This window comes from Salmo salar, chromosome ssa01 (genome assembly GCF_905237065.1).
Source record: "Salmo salar chromosome ssa01, Ssal_v3.1, whole genome shotgun sequence".
NCBI classification, from domain to species: Eukaryota; Metazoa; Chordata; class Actinopteri; order Salmoniformes; family Salmonidae; genus Salmo; species Salmo salar.
This window is the reverse complement of record NC_059442.1, coordinates 83,468,267-83,483,799: the sequence shown is the minus strand read 5'-3', so window position 1 is coordinate 83,483,799 and position 15,533 is coordinate 83,468,267. Positions and strand designations below refer to the sequence as shown.

The 15,533-nt window shown below is 42.2% G+C and overlaps 2 protein-coding genes across 2 annotated transcripts in view; both read left to right on the top strand.

Moving 5' to 3' along the window:
* The window catches only part of rnf213b (ring finger protein 213b), an 83,991-nt gene that overhangs the window by 51,073 nt on the left and 17,385 nt on the right, over positions 1 to 15,533 (top strand). Inside the window, 2 exon segments of the mRNA XM_045723416.1 lie at positions 14,896 to 15,007; positions 15,321 to 15,531. Coding sequence (XP_045579372.1) covers positions 14,896 to 15,007; positions 15,321 to 15,531 — 323 coding nt within the window.
* LOC106611944 (serine protease 27) lies at positions 3,088 to 8,871 on the top strand. The gene is made up of 7 exons (XM_014212639.2): positions 3,088 to 4,528; positions 4,653 to 4,725; positions 4,942 to 4,980; positions 5,794 to 5,956; positions 6,133 to 6,401; positions 6,567 to 6,712; positions 7,405 to 8,871. The coding sequence occupies exons 1-7, from the start codon at positions 4,511 to 4,513 to the stop codon at positions 7,732 to 7,734; spliced, it is 1,038 nt and encodes a 345-aa protein (XP_014068114.2). The 5' UTR covers positions 3,088 to 4,510; the 3' UTR covers positions 7,735 to 8,871.

The window sequence follows — 15,533 nt, the reverse complement described above, 5'->3', positions numbered from 1 at the left end:
CTTGTTGGATGCATTTGCAGTTTCTTTTGGTTGTGTTTTGAATTATGTTTTACCCAATAGAAACTGAATGGTGAATATATTATGTCATTTTGGAGTCCCTTTTTATTGCAAGTAAGAATATAATATTTTTCTGAATGCTTCTACATTCATGTGGATGCTACCATGATTATAGAAAATCATGGATGAATCGTAAATAATGAGTGAGATGCCGTTTAGAGGCACAAAGATCATACCCCCCCCAAATAAATGTTTTCTCACTCATAATTATTCATGAGTCATTCATGCTTTTTCTTAAGATAATCCTGTTGATGCCCATGATTAATCAACTCCAGTCATCATTCACCTTCAGTTACTATTGAGCAAAACATACTGTAGCCCAAAACACAACCAAAACAAACCACAAATGCATCCAACGAGTTTGTATACTGTAAGTCGCCCGGGTAAGAGCGTCTGCTAAATAACTAAAATGTACAGTAAATCAAAAAATTTACTGCCGTCTCATATGAAACATTTGATCTCAAATTCAAAATGCTGGAGCATAGAGACCCATTTTACAGTTTGGCTTCACTGTCCAATTAGATATGGAGGGGGGTGTCAGTCCAATAGCAGCAGTCATGGTGTGTAGTTCTAATTCTCAGAGCCAGTAGAACATTCTGAGCCTTTCTACTCATACACATCTCACTTCCATCTGGTTAGGGCAACAGGTGTTTTTCCAGTTTGCATTCTGGCTAGGCATGAGATTAAGAACAATGCTCTTCGAGATGCCCTATGAAATCCACCATCACTCATCATGAACAATCTACTCCATCATTCATTTTGCTGTGCCTACAGTGCGTGACATTGCTCTCATCCGTGAATGTCAAGGTTCTTAACATGAACAAAAAGATTATTCTTTTGTCATCGTAGCTACATTCCACCTTTTTTACCTGCCTATAGTACGTATACACTCAACACCAAACTGTATGTATTTGGACAGTGAAGCTACAAAGTGTATTTGGCTCTATTTGAGAACAAATGTTTCATATTTCATGTTTCCTTCCGTGGTCTCCAACTGCTCCTAAACACAAGTAAAACTAAATGCATGCTCTTCAACCGATCGCTGCCTGCACCTGCCTGCCTGTCCAGCATCACTTCTCTGGACGGTTCTAACTTAGAATTTGTGGACAACTACAAATACCTAGGTGTCTGGTTAGACTGTAAACTCTCCTTCCAGACTCACATCAATCATCTCCAATCCAAAGTGAAATCTCGAATTGGCTTCCTATTTCGCAACAAAGCATCCTTCACTCATGCTGCCAAACATACCCTCGTAAAACTGACCATCCTACCAATCCTCGACTTCGGCGATGTCATTTACAAAATAGCTTCCAATACCCTACTCAACAAGCTGGATGCAGTCTATCACAGTGCCATCCGTTTTGTCACCAAAGCCCCATATACTACCCACCACTGCGACCTGTACGCTCTCGTTGGCTGGCCTTCGCTTCATAATCGTCGCCAAACACATTGGCTCCAGGTCATCTACAAAACCCTGCTAGGTAAAGTCCCCCCTTATCTCCGCTCACTGGTCACCATAGCAGCACCCACCTGTAGCACGCGCTCCAGCAGGTATATCTCTCTGGTCACCCCTAAAGCCAACTCCTCCTTTGGTCGTCTCTCCTTCCAGTTCTCTGCTGCCAATGACTGGAACGAACTACAAAAATCTCTGAAACTGGAAACGCTTATCTCCCTCACTAGCTTTAAGCACCAGCTGTCAGAGCAGCTCACAGATCACTGCACCTGTACATAGCCCATCTATAATTTAGCCCAAACTACTACCTCTTCCCCTACTGTATTTATTTATTTTATTTATTTTGCGCCTTTGCACCATATTATTTATATTTTATCTCTGAACTTTCTTCAAACTACAAATCTACCATTCCAGTGTTTTTCTTGCTATACTTTATTTACTTTGCCACCATGGCATTTTTTTGCCTTTACCTCCCTTATCTCACATCATTTGCTCACATTGTATATAGTCTTATTTTATTATTATTATTTTTTTCTTCTTCTACTGCATCATTGATTGTATGTTGTTTTACTCCATGTGTAACTCTGTGTTTTTGTATGTTGTCGAACTGCTTTGCTTTATCTTGGCCAGGTCGCAATTGTAAATGAGAACTTGTTCTCAACTTGCCTACCTGGTTAAATAAAGGTGAAATAAATAAATAAATAAAATAAAAATATCAGGCGATGGTATTTTCTAGTGGTGGGCACCAATATTGATCATTCAATATGATATCGTTTGACATCGATATGAGCAAGGTATATCGTGGTTTATTCTTCCTATTGACCTATACTATTATGCAAAAAAAGCAGCATACTGTTCCTGCATGTACAAAACCCTCTTACAGACCTCTCAAAAATGTATTTGATAGCATAGCTATATCTTCACCTAAATATGCTCCAGCTTTTTCACCTGCATCTGTTGACAGTCATGTAGGCCTATGTGGCACTCTGAGGGGGCTTCAGGTAGTTGCAAGGTAGGCTACAGCCTCATGTTGGGTCATTGCCAATCTACTGGTTTAATTTTCCTAAAAGAGGAATTCATAAATAGGGCTACCTGTACTCTCCAGGGTGTCGTCATCATCATCCTGCTCCTCTTGGGACGCCTCTCCCTCAGCGGAATTGTCATCACCTACAGCAGGTGTGCCAAACTTATTTTGCCGTGGGGGCCACATTTGGTCTTCAACGGGCTCTGGACGGCCGCACTGAAAATTGGTTGTATTTCCTCACTGTCAAAATTAGAAAATAAATAGTCTATCCATTGTTTTTGGAATTTGATGCTCCCTGACTGTCTAGCTTTCATGACAGTGATTTATTCGCGAGCTGGACACTGTAAAGAAACTATGAATGTAGGTACATTTATAATTGCTACACAGTTTCGATTTGGGTTTTAGTCAAAGGAATATGTTACCAAATACTACACTTTTGACTAATTTGATACATTATAAGTGAATTTGTCCAAATACTACTTCACATTGGGGGGACTAGATAAATAAAGTGCTTTCATTTCTAAATGGTAAAACAGATATGTATGAAAATACCCTCAAATAAAAAGGGACATTCTGTACTCTTATTGAGAAATTCGATCTCACACGGGGGACCAGTAAGAAAATCTATGCACTCACTACTCTTAAGTTGCTCTGGATAAGAGTGTCTGCTTAATGACTAAAATGGAAATGTAAAATGTACTGTCCCCTCATATGAAACATTTGATCTTAAATCCAAAATGCTGGAGTATAGAGACACATTTTACATTTTGGCTTCACTGTCCAATTAGATATGGAGGGGGGTGTAAGTCCAATAGCAGCAGTTATGGTGTGTAGTTCTAATTCTCAGAGCCAGTAGAACATTCTGAGCCTTTCTACTCATACACATCTCACTTCCATCTGGTTAGGGCAACAGGTGTTTTTCCAGTTTGCATTCTGGCTAGGCATGATGACAATGCTGTCACCCATTGTGTACATCTAATCCCCCTCAAACTTAACTCTGGAACTCGAAGCCAGTTCCACTGCATTTTTTCATTGTTCCACTCTTATCAGGGGCTGATTTTGACCTGGGTCACCAGGTGTGTGTGCAATTAATTATGAGGTAGACAGATAACCAGCAGGCTCCAGACCTCATAGGGTAAGAGCTGAATACCCCTGCTTTAAACCACCATTCATTTTAACACACCTGCAGTGTATGTCATAGCTGTCATCCATGAATGTCAAGATTCTTAACATGAACAAAAAATATTATTCTTTGTCATCGTAGCTACAGTACATTCCACCTTATTTACCTTTCTATAGAACATAGAGGGAATTTCCATTGAAAAGACTCATGAGTACCAACATATGAAGTTCATAGGAGCATATCAAATTGGGTGTCGAATGAACGTCTGTATTTTGGGGAAATGAAGGCATATATACATTTTCAACATTTTTCCATCTTAAAAATTAGGCATAAAGTAAAGGCTTTGATTTCTGGATAAAAATATGGAAAAGTGCTCTTAATGTACTAGAAAAACTCTTTAAAGGTATCAGAAATACATCAAAACAAAAATAATGTTGACGTTAAAACCCCTGGCACTAATATCAATACTTATATTTAATTTAAAAAACTCACATATCTTTAAGATATTTTCAAATTTCTCTCCCTCATGAAGAATGAGGTTAAAGAAAGTTCACTGAAGCTGAAGCAATAGTAAAAATAAAGAAAAACCCTTGAATGAGTAGGTGTGTCCAAACTTTTGACTGGTACTGTATGTGGATTAAAGAGAGAATGCAGAGAAACAGGTGAGCTATTCTAAGTAAAAATAAAAATTAATGTGTGCACTTACCACACCTGCAGTAAACGTCATATGGGACCAGCCCCAATGACCAAATTCCAACTTACTCACCTGCCTACAGTATATATATATATATATATAGCCGTACATATAAGCCAAATGTGCCAACCCAACAGGACTACATAGAAGAACGAACGGATGAATGCACAGAAACAGGTGAGCTCATCTTACACATTTGGTTGTAGAATACAAAATGTAAAATGTCAATGAATACAAAATGTCAGATGTAAATCAAGCCAGTTTTGAATAAGAGCATAATGATATTGATGTTTGCTCCTAGATTTTAATGGACAAGGAGCTTCTGACAATGGGGAATCAAATGAAGGTTCTTGTGCTTCTTCTGTTGATGATGAGTATGGACTTTATCCACTTTGTATGATGATGATTGTGTTAGTATTTTACATATACATTTCATTTAGCTGACCTTGATTCCCTCCCCCCAGCGGTGAGACTTTAAGCGTGAGACTTTAAGCACTTAAATAAAAGACACAATCTCATATTTTGGGGCTACAGGGCTTTACAGGAAGTGCTCGTGCTCGGTTTTCAACCTCTCTGTCTATTCCCTGCAGCCATGTATATCCCTCCAGCCACCACATCAACAACCCCTGGTGAGTTTACATTACCTCCAATAACTGATTTTAATCCACTTCCTCTCTGACTGACTGAACTGTAACTGACTGAAACCATCTCTCATCTTAATGAGATGTTATGTTATATATGTAGCCTGGAAAATGTGTTATCGCTAAGAGATGTTTTAGGTGGGTCTTAAAAGTTCTAACTTGCGCTACCTGAAATTGGCACTTTGGCAGATGTTTTTAACGACACACCTCAGACATTACCATACATCACACCGCAGTGCAAACAAGCTGATGGTAGACAGGTAAAAATAAAAACGTCCTAAAATAGCTCACACACTTCAATTCAATTTATATTGCGTTAATATCACTGGAAAAGTAGTTATTTTGGAACAGAACTGTTTTCATCCATTTTATAGTTTTATACTCGCATTCCATGCATGGCTTACTTCACAGGACTTTCCGTAAAGCTTGTTTACACATTTTAAGATAGACACACATTCTCTTGAGGTAAGAAAACAATTTAGATTAGACTAAAATTGCGGGAAAACATTCCCTTTAATCACTCAGCTCAGCGCGGAGTGGTGGTGGCATATAAAATTATTGAATTGTTATTAGATAGTGGTTTCATCTGTCCTAGTCTACAATGGTACCATTCACTACAAGCAAAGCACCAGCCATTGCAACTACTTAACATGAGTTTCTGACCTTGTATTTTCATCTAAAGTCAGCTTGGCTGAAATCCAGGTGCAGATATCACACCATCGCTTTCCAATCAAAATTGTTCTTCTAATTCCAATGGCAAATGTGGAGTATTTATTTCCAATATTCTCTATTTTATGTCAGTGTGTGGCATCACTGCTGTCAACAATAAAATAGTGGGAGGTCAAGATGCCTCTGCAGGAAGTTGGCCCTGGCAGGCAAGCCTCCAAGAATCTGGCAGCCACGTTTGTGGTGGGTCCCTCGTCAACAAGGAGTGGGTGATGTCTGCAGCCCACTGCTTCTCCAGGTGAGTTAGCGTGAGATACAGGGAACATAAAGGTTCTAGTACAAAGGAATATGTACAAAAAAAAATATTGTAATGCAGCTGAAATAAGTTGTTCGAAATGTATTTGTCCATTCATTCTGTGTTAATCTTTTATTTTGTCACTTTGATATGTCTTTTTTTTTTTTATTCCAACAAAGCACAAGCCCAAACGGTTGGAGCATTATCCTTGGTCGACAGAACCAGCAGGGCAGTAACCCCAACGAAGTGTCCACAACTGTGGATGAGATCGTTTTACATCCAGCTTACGATAGAAGCACACAGGACAACGACATCGCTCTGCTCAGACTCTCCTCACCAGTTAACTTCACTGATTACATCTTTCCCGTCTGTCTGGCATCAAGTGACAGTGTTTTCCACCAGGGCACTGAGAGCTGGGTGACTGGCTGGGGCAATACCAATGAAGGAGGTGAGGACACATTAATTATCCATTGTAGGAGATGTTGAGATGATGTCTTATGTGAAACAGTATCCCCAGTGGCCACAAGTGCACACTGCTTTTTGTTGTTATTATTACGATTGAAATGGACAATTTAAAGCTCTCCCATTACTAGTCTTCTTTTGTTTTCTTCAGATCCCCTCCCCCCACCCCAGACTCTGCAAGAAGTGGAGGTTCCAGTTGTGGGGAACACACAGTGTGACTGCCTGTATGGGGCCGGCTCAATCACAGACAACATGCTCTGTGCTGGTGTTCTGGAAGGGGGCAAGGACTCATGTCAGGTAAAGTCCATGCTAACCTATCTTTTTGTTCTCCTTGGCCTAGTTTTTCTAAAGTTATCTGATTGAATTTCAGGAATCAGATAGGATTAAATGCATAGAAATAGTATTCATAGGGCCTCCCGAGTGGCGCAGCAGTCTAAGGCGCTGCATTACAGTGTTACAGTGGCACTACAGCCAGGGATTCAACGCCTAGCCGTGACCAGGAGTCCCATAGGGAGGCGCACAATTGGCCCAGCGTCGTCCGGGTTAGGGGAGGATTTGGCCGGAGGGGCTTTACTTGGCTGATTGCGTTTTCGCGACTCCTTGTGGCGGGCTGGCACCTGCAGGCTGACTTCATTCGGCAGTTGAACGGTGTTTCCTCCGACACATTGTTGCAGCTGGCTTCCGGGTTAAGCGAGCGAGTGTTAAGAAGTGCGGCTTAGCGGGTCATGTTTTGGAGCGATGAGACAAGATCATAATCACGAAATTAGGGAGAAAAAGGGGATTAAAATAAAAAAAGAAATATAATTAATAGAATGGGCGTCCCCATTCAAGTCAAAGATACACCCATCCTATTTATTCTGTTTCTATGCTTGTTATCTGATCAGATAACTTTTGTAGAACTGGGCCCTGTTCCAATCCATTTCCTAGAGCATGTCTTCTTTTAATTACTTTGAGAGACTTACCTTGCTCACCTTGCTCTATCTTCTCAGGGTGACTCAGGAGGTCCAATGGTGGTTAAACAGAACTCCGTCTGGGTCCAGTCTGGTGTTGTTAGTTGGGGTTATGGCTGCGCTCAGCCTAATCTCCCTGGGGTCTACACCAGAGTGTCCAGTTACCAGTCCTGGATCAACTCCCAGATCGGCACCGACCAGCCAGGCTTTGTGGAGTTTACATCCAGTGGGGTAGATGCTGACAGCAGTTACATCTGTCCTACTGTCGACCCCACTGACACAGATTCCATTTTTGATAAAGGGCAGGGTTTGTTTGGCTCCCTTTATATGCTGAGCGCCTTGTTCATTCTGGTGTTTCTTACCACTTAAAGAATTGATTCCTACAATCAAGGGTGAGGTTTTATTGGCAGCCTGAGTTCATGTACTATTCGTTCGGGAGATTTTTCTTTCAAAGTAAAGGCTGATGTGCCCTGGGAAAACAAGAGTGGGGAAGGAGGTAGCCTAATGCCTAAAGTTCTATCCTGTGTATGTGCAATTACGTCTTTGAGTTACCCCAGATCTGCTCCCCTTTTCCCTGGGCACATCTGATTTAGTGTTGTTTTCAATGGGCCTTACTATTGTATTGATTTATTTGTGAAGATGGATAACTTGAAATATATTTACGTATTCATTTAAGGGGCAATAAGAGATTCAAACAAAAGCACAGCCTGCTTTGGTAAACAGCTGAGGGATAGGGATGGAGAATTGTAACTTTAGGTGCAAGGAGTGACTGATGGCTTTAACAATGTTTTGTAAGGTTTACAATGTTGCTTTACAATGATTTTGTTTACAGACAATAGAGTAAAACAAGCTTATATTTTCGCTTTTGACGAAGTAAGACAGTTGCACTAAGCTCATGAGGCATTATAAGTTGTATTGTTCTAGAATGAATGGCTGTATATCTTTAAAGACGCACTCCTGTCTCCTTTTCATTTAGCACCTGAATTACTTAACAAAAGTTACATCTCAGTTGGTGGTCCAGGTATCCTCATGACATAGCAAAAGGGGAGTCAGATGACGTCCAGTAAACCCATCAGACCAACTTATTTAATGGCCAACTCTCGAAGTATGCAATTGTGTCTAAAAAACAAAGAAATTGCTGGAGAGTGTCTATTAATTTAAGTCTAACAATGGTTGTACCATTCCCAGATTGCCCTTTTAATATTTAACAAATTACATATCCTTTTGCTTTGAAAGCTGTATAACACTGCAAAATCAAAGATCTTTATGGCCTAGTGGTTAGTGGCGCAGCCCCCAGAGCACACGTTGTGTCGGCGTAGGTACTGCTGCCTACATGACACACTGTTGTCTCTTGTCTTTCCTGTCTCCTCTTTCTATCTTTCCTATCAATAAAGCATGGGTAACAGTATATTTTAATCAAGTTCACATATTAACCAACCCTGGAGAAGGCACTGCATTACAGAAATGTTGGTTATAAGGTTTACCCATTAAATTTTTGGGCGCATACATAGTGTCACTTTCTTTATTTGTTATTATACAAAGCACACATATTAACCACTACTAAGTAGTTTCTAAGTTTGTATGTACTGTACCAGTCAACTTTGGACATACCTACTCATTCCAGGGTTTTTCTTTATTTGACTATTTTCCATTGTAGAATAATAGTGAATACATCAAAACTATGAAATAACATATGAAATCATGTAGTAACCAAACAAGAGTTAAACAAGTCAAAATAAATTTATATTTAAGATTCTTCAAAGTAGCCATCCTTTGCCTTGATGACAGCTTTGCACGCTCTTGGCATTCTCAACCAGCTTCACTAAAGGACACCAATAATAATAAGAGAATTGCTTGGAGCAAGAAACACGAGCAATTGACATTAGACCAGTGGAAATCTGTCCTTTGGTCTGATGAGTCCAAATTTGAGGTTTTTGGTTCCCGACAGCTGTGTCTTTGTGAGACGCAGAGTAGATGAACGGATTATCTCCGCATGTGTGGTTCCCACCGTGAAGCATGGAGGAGGAGGTGCGATGGTGTGGCTTTGCTTTGCTGGTGACACTGTCAGGGATTTATTTAATATTCAAGGCTACCACAGCATTTGGTAGCGATACTCATTTAACATTTAAGTCATTTAGCAGATGCTCTTATCCAGAGCGACTTACAAATTGGTGCATTCACCTTATAATATCCAGTGGAACAACCACTTTACAATAGTGCATCTAAATCTTTTAAGGGGGGGTTAGAAGGATTACTTTATCCTATCCCAGGTATTCCTTAAAGAGGTGGGGTTTCAGGTGTCTCCGGAAGGTGGTGATTGACTCCGCTGTCCTGGCGTCGTGAGGGAGCTTGTTCCACCATTGGGGTGCCAGAGCAGCGAACAGTTTTGACTGGGCTGAGCGGGAACTGTGCTTCCTCAGAGGTAGGGAGGCGAGCAGGCCAGAGGTGGATGAACGCAGTGCCCTTGTTTGGGTGTAGGGCCTGATCAGAGCCTGAAGGTACGGAGGTGCCGTTCCCCTCACAGCTCCGTAGGCAAGCACCATGGTCTTGTAGCGGATGCGAGCTTCGACTGGAAGCCAGTGGAGAGAGCGGAGGAGCGGGGTGACGTGAGAGAACTTGGGAAGGTTGAACACCAGACGGGCTGCGGCGTTCTGGATGAGTTGTAGGGGTTTAATGGCACAGGCAGGGAGCCCAGCCAACAACGAGTTGCAGTAATCCAGACGGGAGATGACAAGTGCCTGGATTAGGACCTGCGCCGCTTCCTGTGTGAGGCAGGGTCGTACTCTGCGAATGTTGTAGAGCATGAACCTACAGGATCGGGTCACCGCCTTGATGTTAGTGGAGAACGACAGGGTGTTGTCCAGGGTCACGCCGAGGCTCTTAGCACTCTGGGAGGAGGACACAAGGGAGTTGTCAACCGTGATGGCGAGATCATGGAACGGGCAGTCCTTCCCCGGGAGGAAGAGCAGCTCTGTCTTGCCGAGGTTCAGCTTGAGGTGGTGATCCGTCATCCACACTGATATGTCTGCCAGACATGCAGAGATGCGATTCGCCACCTGGTTGTCAGAAGGGGGAAAGGAGAAGATTAATTGTGTGTCATCTGCATAGCAATGATATGAGAGACCATGTGAGGATATGACAGAGCCAAGTGACTTGGTGTATAGCGAGAATAGGAGTGGGCCTAGAACAGAGCCCTGGGGGACACCAGTGGTGAGAGCACGTGGTGCGGAGACAGATTCTCGCCACGCCACCTGGTAGGAGCGACCTGTCAGGTAGGACGCAATCCAAGCATGGGCCGCGCCGGAGATGCCCAGCTCGGAGAGGGTGGAGAGGAGGATCTGATGGTTCACGGTATCAAAGGCAGCAGATAGGTCTAGAAGGATGAGAGCAGAGGAGAGAGAGTTAGCTTTAGCAGTGCGGAGAGCCTCCGTGACACAGAGAAGAGCAGTCTCAGTTGAATGCCCAGTCTTGAAACCTGACTGATTAGGATCAAGAAGGTCATTCTGAGAGAGATAGCAAGAGAGCTGGCCAAGGACGGCACGTTCAAGAGTTTTGGAGAGAAGGGATACTGGTCTGTAGTTGTTGACATCGGAGGGATCGAGTGTAGGTTTTTTCAGAAGGGGTGCAACTCTCGCTCTCTTGAAGATGGAAGGGACGTAGCCAGCGGTCAAGGATGAGTTGATGAGCGAGGTGAGGTAGGGGAGAAGGTCTCCGGAAATGGTCTGGAGAAGAGAGGAGGGGATAGGGTCAAGTGGGCAGGTTGTTGGGCGGCCGGCCGTCACAAGACGCGAGATTTCATCTGGAGAGAGAGGGGAGAAAGAGGTCAAAGCACAGGGTAGGGCAGTGTGAGCAGGACCAGCAGTGTCGTTTGACTTAGCAACGAGGATCGGATGTCGTCAACCTTCTTTTCAAAATGGTTGACGAAGTCATCCGCAGAGAGGGAGGAGGGGGGAGGGGGAGGAGGATTCAGGAGGGAGGAGAAGGTAGCAAAGAGCTTCCTAGGGTTAGAGGCAGATGCTTGGAGTTTAGAGTGGTAGAAAGTGGCTTTAGCAGCAGAGACAGAAGAGGAAAATGTAGAGAGGAGGGAGTGAAAGGATGCCAGGTCCGCGAGGAGGCGAGTTTTCCTCCATTTCCGCTCGGCTGCCCGGAGCCCTGTTCTGTGAGCTCGCAGTGAGTCGTCGAGCCACGGAGCAGGAGGGGAGGACCGAGCCGGCCTGGAGGATAGGGGACAGAGGAAGTCAAAGGATGCAGAGAGGGAGGAGAGGAGGGTTGAGGAGGCAGAATCAGGAGATAGGTTGGAGAAGGTTTGAGCAGAGGGAAGAGATGATAGGATGGAAGAGGAGAGAGTAGCGGGAGAGAGAGAGCGAAGGTTGGGACGGCGCAATACCATCCGAGTAGGGGCAGAGTGAGAAGTGTTGGATGAGAGCGAGAGGGAAAAAGGATACAAGGTAGTGGTCGGAGACTTGGAGGGGAGTTGCAATGAGATTAGTGGAAGAACAGCATCTAGTAAAGATGAGGTCAAGCGTATTGCCTGCCTTGTGAGTAGGGGGGGAAGGTGAGAGGGTGAGGTCGAAAGAGGAGAGGAGTGGAAAGAAGGAGGCAGAGAGGAATGAGTCAAAGGTAGACGTGGGGAGGTTAAAGTCACCCAGAACTGTGAGAGGTGAGCCATCCTCAGGAAAGGAACTTATCAAGGCGTCAAGCTCATTGATGAACTCTCCAAGGGAACCTGGAGGGCGATAAATGATAAGGATGTTAAGCTTGAAAGGGCTGGTAACTGTGACAGCATGGAAATCAAATGAGGAGATAGACAGATGGGTCAGGGGAGCAAGAGAGAATGTCCACTTGGGAGAGATGAGGATTCCAGTGCCACCACCCCTGCTGGCTCGATGCTCTAGGGGTATGCGAGAACACGTAGTCAGACGAGGAGAGAGCAGTAGGAGTAGCAGTGTTATCTGTGGTAATCCATGTTTCCGTCAGCGCGAAGAAGTCTAGGGACTGGAGGGTAGCATACTCCATCCCATTTGGTTTTTGCTTAGTGGGACGATCATTTGTTTTTCAACAGGACAAGACCCAACACACCTCCAGGCTGTGTAAGGGCTATTTGACCAAGAAGGAGAGGGATTGAGTGCTGCATCAGATTACCTGGCCTCCACAATCACCCGATCTCAACCCAATTGAGATGGTTTGGGATGAGTTGGACTGCAGAGTGAAGGAAAAGCAGCCAACAAGTGCTCAGCATATGTGGGTACTCCTTCAAGACTGTTGGAAAAGCATTACAGGTGAAGCTGGTTGAGAGAATGCCAAGAGTGTGCAAAGCTATCATCAATGCAAATGGTGGCTACTTTAAACAATCTAAAATATATTTTGATTTGTTTGACACTTTTTTGCTCACTACATGATTCTATGTGTTATTTCATACTTTTGATGTCTTCACTATTTTTCTACAATGTAGAAGGTAGTAAAAATAAAGAAAAACCCTTGAATGAGTAGGTGTGTTCGAACTTGACTGGTACTGTACATAGTTAATAAGGCCGTTATTAATCCGTATAAACCATATATTAGGCATTATTTAATGGTTGAAATATTCATGACTGTTGCGTTACTGGACATTCCTTAATAACATCATTTTAATAAGCTGTATTATTACAGGTGGTAAGTCTCCAGAGAATATTAATTACATTAAATTAAAACATAAACGCATTTTTTTTAAATAATTAAACATTTTCATTGCACTTGCTTTCTCTTGGAAATGCAATATTTTGAATAATTGTAGTGCTTATTTGACTCATTATGAACATTGCTTTATTTGAAAGGATTTGAGAATTTGTTAGAATTGGGGAAAACCTGACAGCTACAGGGCCATAAAATATGCAGTTGTTGATATGTGAGTGAGTGGACACCTACCTCTAACACCTGTTTTGCAGAGCCATACCGTTTGGCCATTGAGGTTTCTACCAAAAGCATTATGTTGTGTCCATTATCAAGCATTTATATAATATCACAAAATGGAATAGAAGCAGTTAAGAATTATGGGTAAAGTAGTCATTTTTCGGTTTCCAAATTGGCCTACAAATACATACATCATATGCATTGTGACAGCACGGTAACCTAGGGATACCAGACACGCTAAAACCAAAAACTGCAAAAATAAACAAAGATACAAAACATAGAGGAATATAAAGTGGCCAGTGGTATGTCACGGGACCTTGCACCTATTTTGAGCAAAAGAAAATGCAGAAAAATGCTAAATTCTTGTAGGAGGCAATCCTGGTTCTGTTTTTTGGCTTACAGAGAAAAAAATAAAATGATTAATGATTTGCCACGCAAATATAATAAAGTAAGCCACAAACCTCTGACGGGGTCTTTTTTTTAAGCAAAAAAAAAAAGTGTGTTGTCCATATGCCACATTATATTGCATTGTGTGTTTTTTCTGTTGTTGTTTTTTTTCTTAGTTTTTGGAATGTTTGTATCTATGGGAAACAGTGATGTCATAAAGCATACTCCTAAAGGGAAACTGTAGAATAACTGCATTACCCATAATGCTTGTTGACTGAACATTCCAAATTACCATGGCAATTATGCATCACAGTAGTAATGAGAACAGGACATTTCCTGAAGTAAATGTGTGGGCTTGCTAGTATTGAAGTATTTATGGTTGTGAAATAGTAGTAGCAGTGGTAGTCATGGCAGTGGTAATGGTAGTAGTAGTATTGGTAATAATAGGGTTTTCATAGGCTATGGATTAGTTATAGTGACATACTGTATTTTGAGGTGCTTTGAAGGTGTGGAGTTATTATAGTGGGATAGTATAGTAGGCTACAGTGAGTACTATAGCATCATAAGCGATAAAATGTGTTTTTTAGCCCTCAAATATTTTAGTTTGAACATTCTGAAATGGCTGTGGCAGTGATTTTCGTTTTGAATGTTAGAGCCTGCACTCCACCATTGCAATGAATGGGGATACAAAAAGCTTTATAGTTTATGAAATATGAATGGTAGCAAAAAGCTGTGTTGAAGCAACCTAAGTTGAGTCAGTCTGCACATTTCAATGTTGGAAAAAAGTGGAAACGCTTCAAGAGCAGTGGCGAATCAAAATGTTGCCTTTGAAGTCTCTGGAACTTTTATCCATATTTAAACGGTTATATTTCAAAAAGTACAAACAGCATCAACAAACTTTTGACGAGCAATCTAAGTTGAGTTGGTTTGGTGTTTGTAGCTTTAACGGTTCAAAAGCAGTGGCGAATCCAAACACTTCCCATTCAAGCATATGGAGCTTTTATGCACATTTAAAACTGTTACAGTTCAAAAAGTTAAAATGGTATCAAAAAGCTTTATACAAGCAGCAGTTGGTAGCTTTCATGGTTTTGGCACTGCTGTTGGCAGTGGAAGGCAACTTATAAGAAGTATGAATAATTTCTAAACTCGGGCTTGGCTTTCAGCAAGCATACCTAATAAATACTTTGAGAAAATATAATAAAACCAGAATGTCTTTAGGTAAGGAGCCATTTCCTCACATTGTATTTGTCTCAGTTTTGAGCAGGTGAAAGGTCACATCCAGAACTACTTACAGAGCCTAGAGAAGAACATCTTGGAGAGGGAGGATCACACTGAGCTCTACCTGCTCTTTGTCAACTGCTTCCAGGTTACACAGACTTCTACACTATTACTTTACACATTAATGACATTCACATTTATATTGTAGTCATTATTGTAGCAGATGGTCTTATCCAGAGTGAGTTACAGTTAGTGCATTCATCTTAAATGCCCAGTGCATTCAAAAATCAGTTTTTCCTGTGATTTGTGTCATATTCTACAACAGCTGATTAAACTAACACTGTAAAGTGTGAGGGTTCGTTCAAGAAAAGCAAGCGTGTTATTTGATTATTTTATTGTTTTATTTTTTGGGGGAGGGTTTGATTGATCGATTGACTGATTGACTGTTTCTTGTGTGTCAGGATTCCCTGCAGTGTTCCGGAAGTTTAGTGATGGAGGAGGGGAGAGATCAGCAGAGGAAACTGCAGGAGGACACACGGTTTCTGTGTAGGCTAGCCAGGAAGCAGACCCCTGGAAGACTGGAAGACCCAGCTGAGTTCCTGCTGAGCATGGCTCGTCTGAGGCTCTGCCTGGGCACCGCTGCCCGCCTATTACAGAAGGCTGTGGCGCAGGGT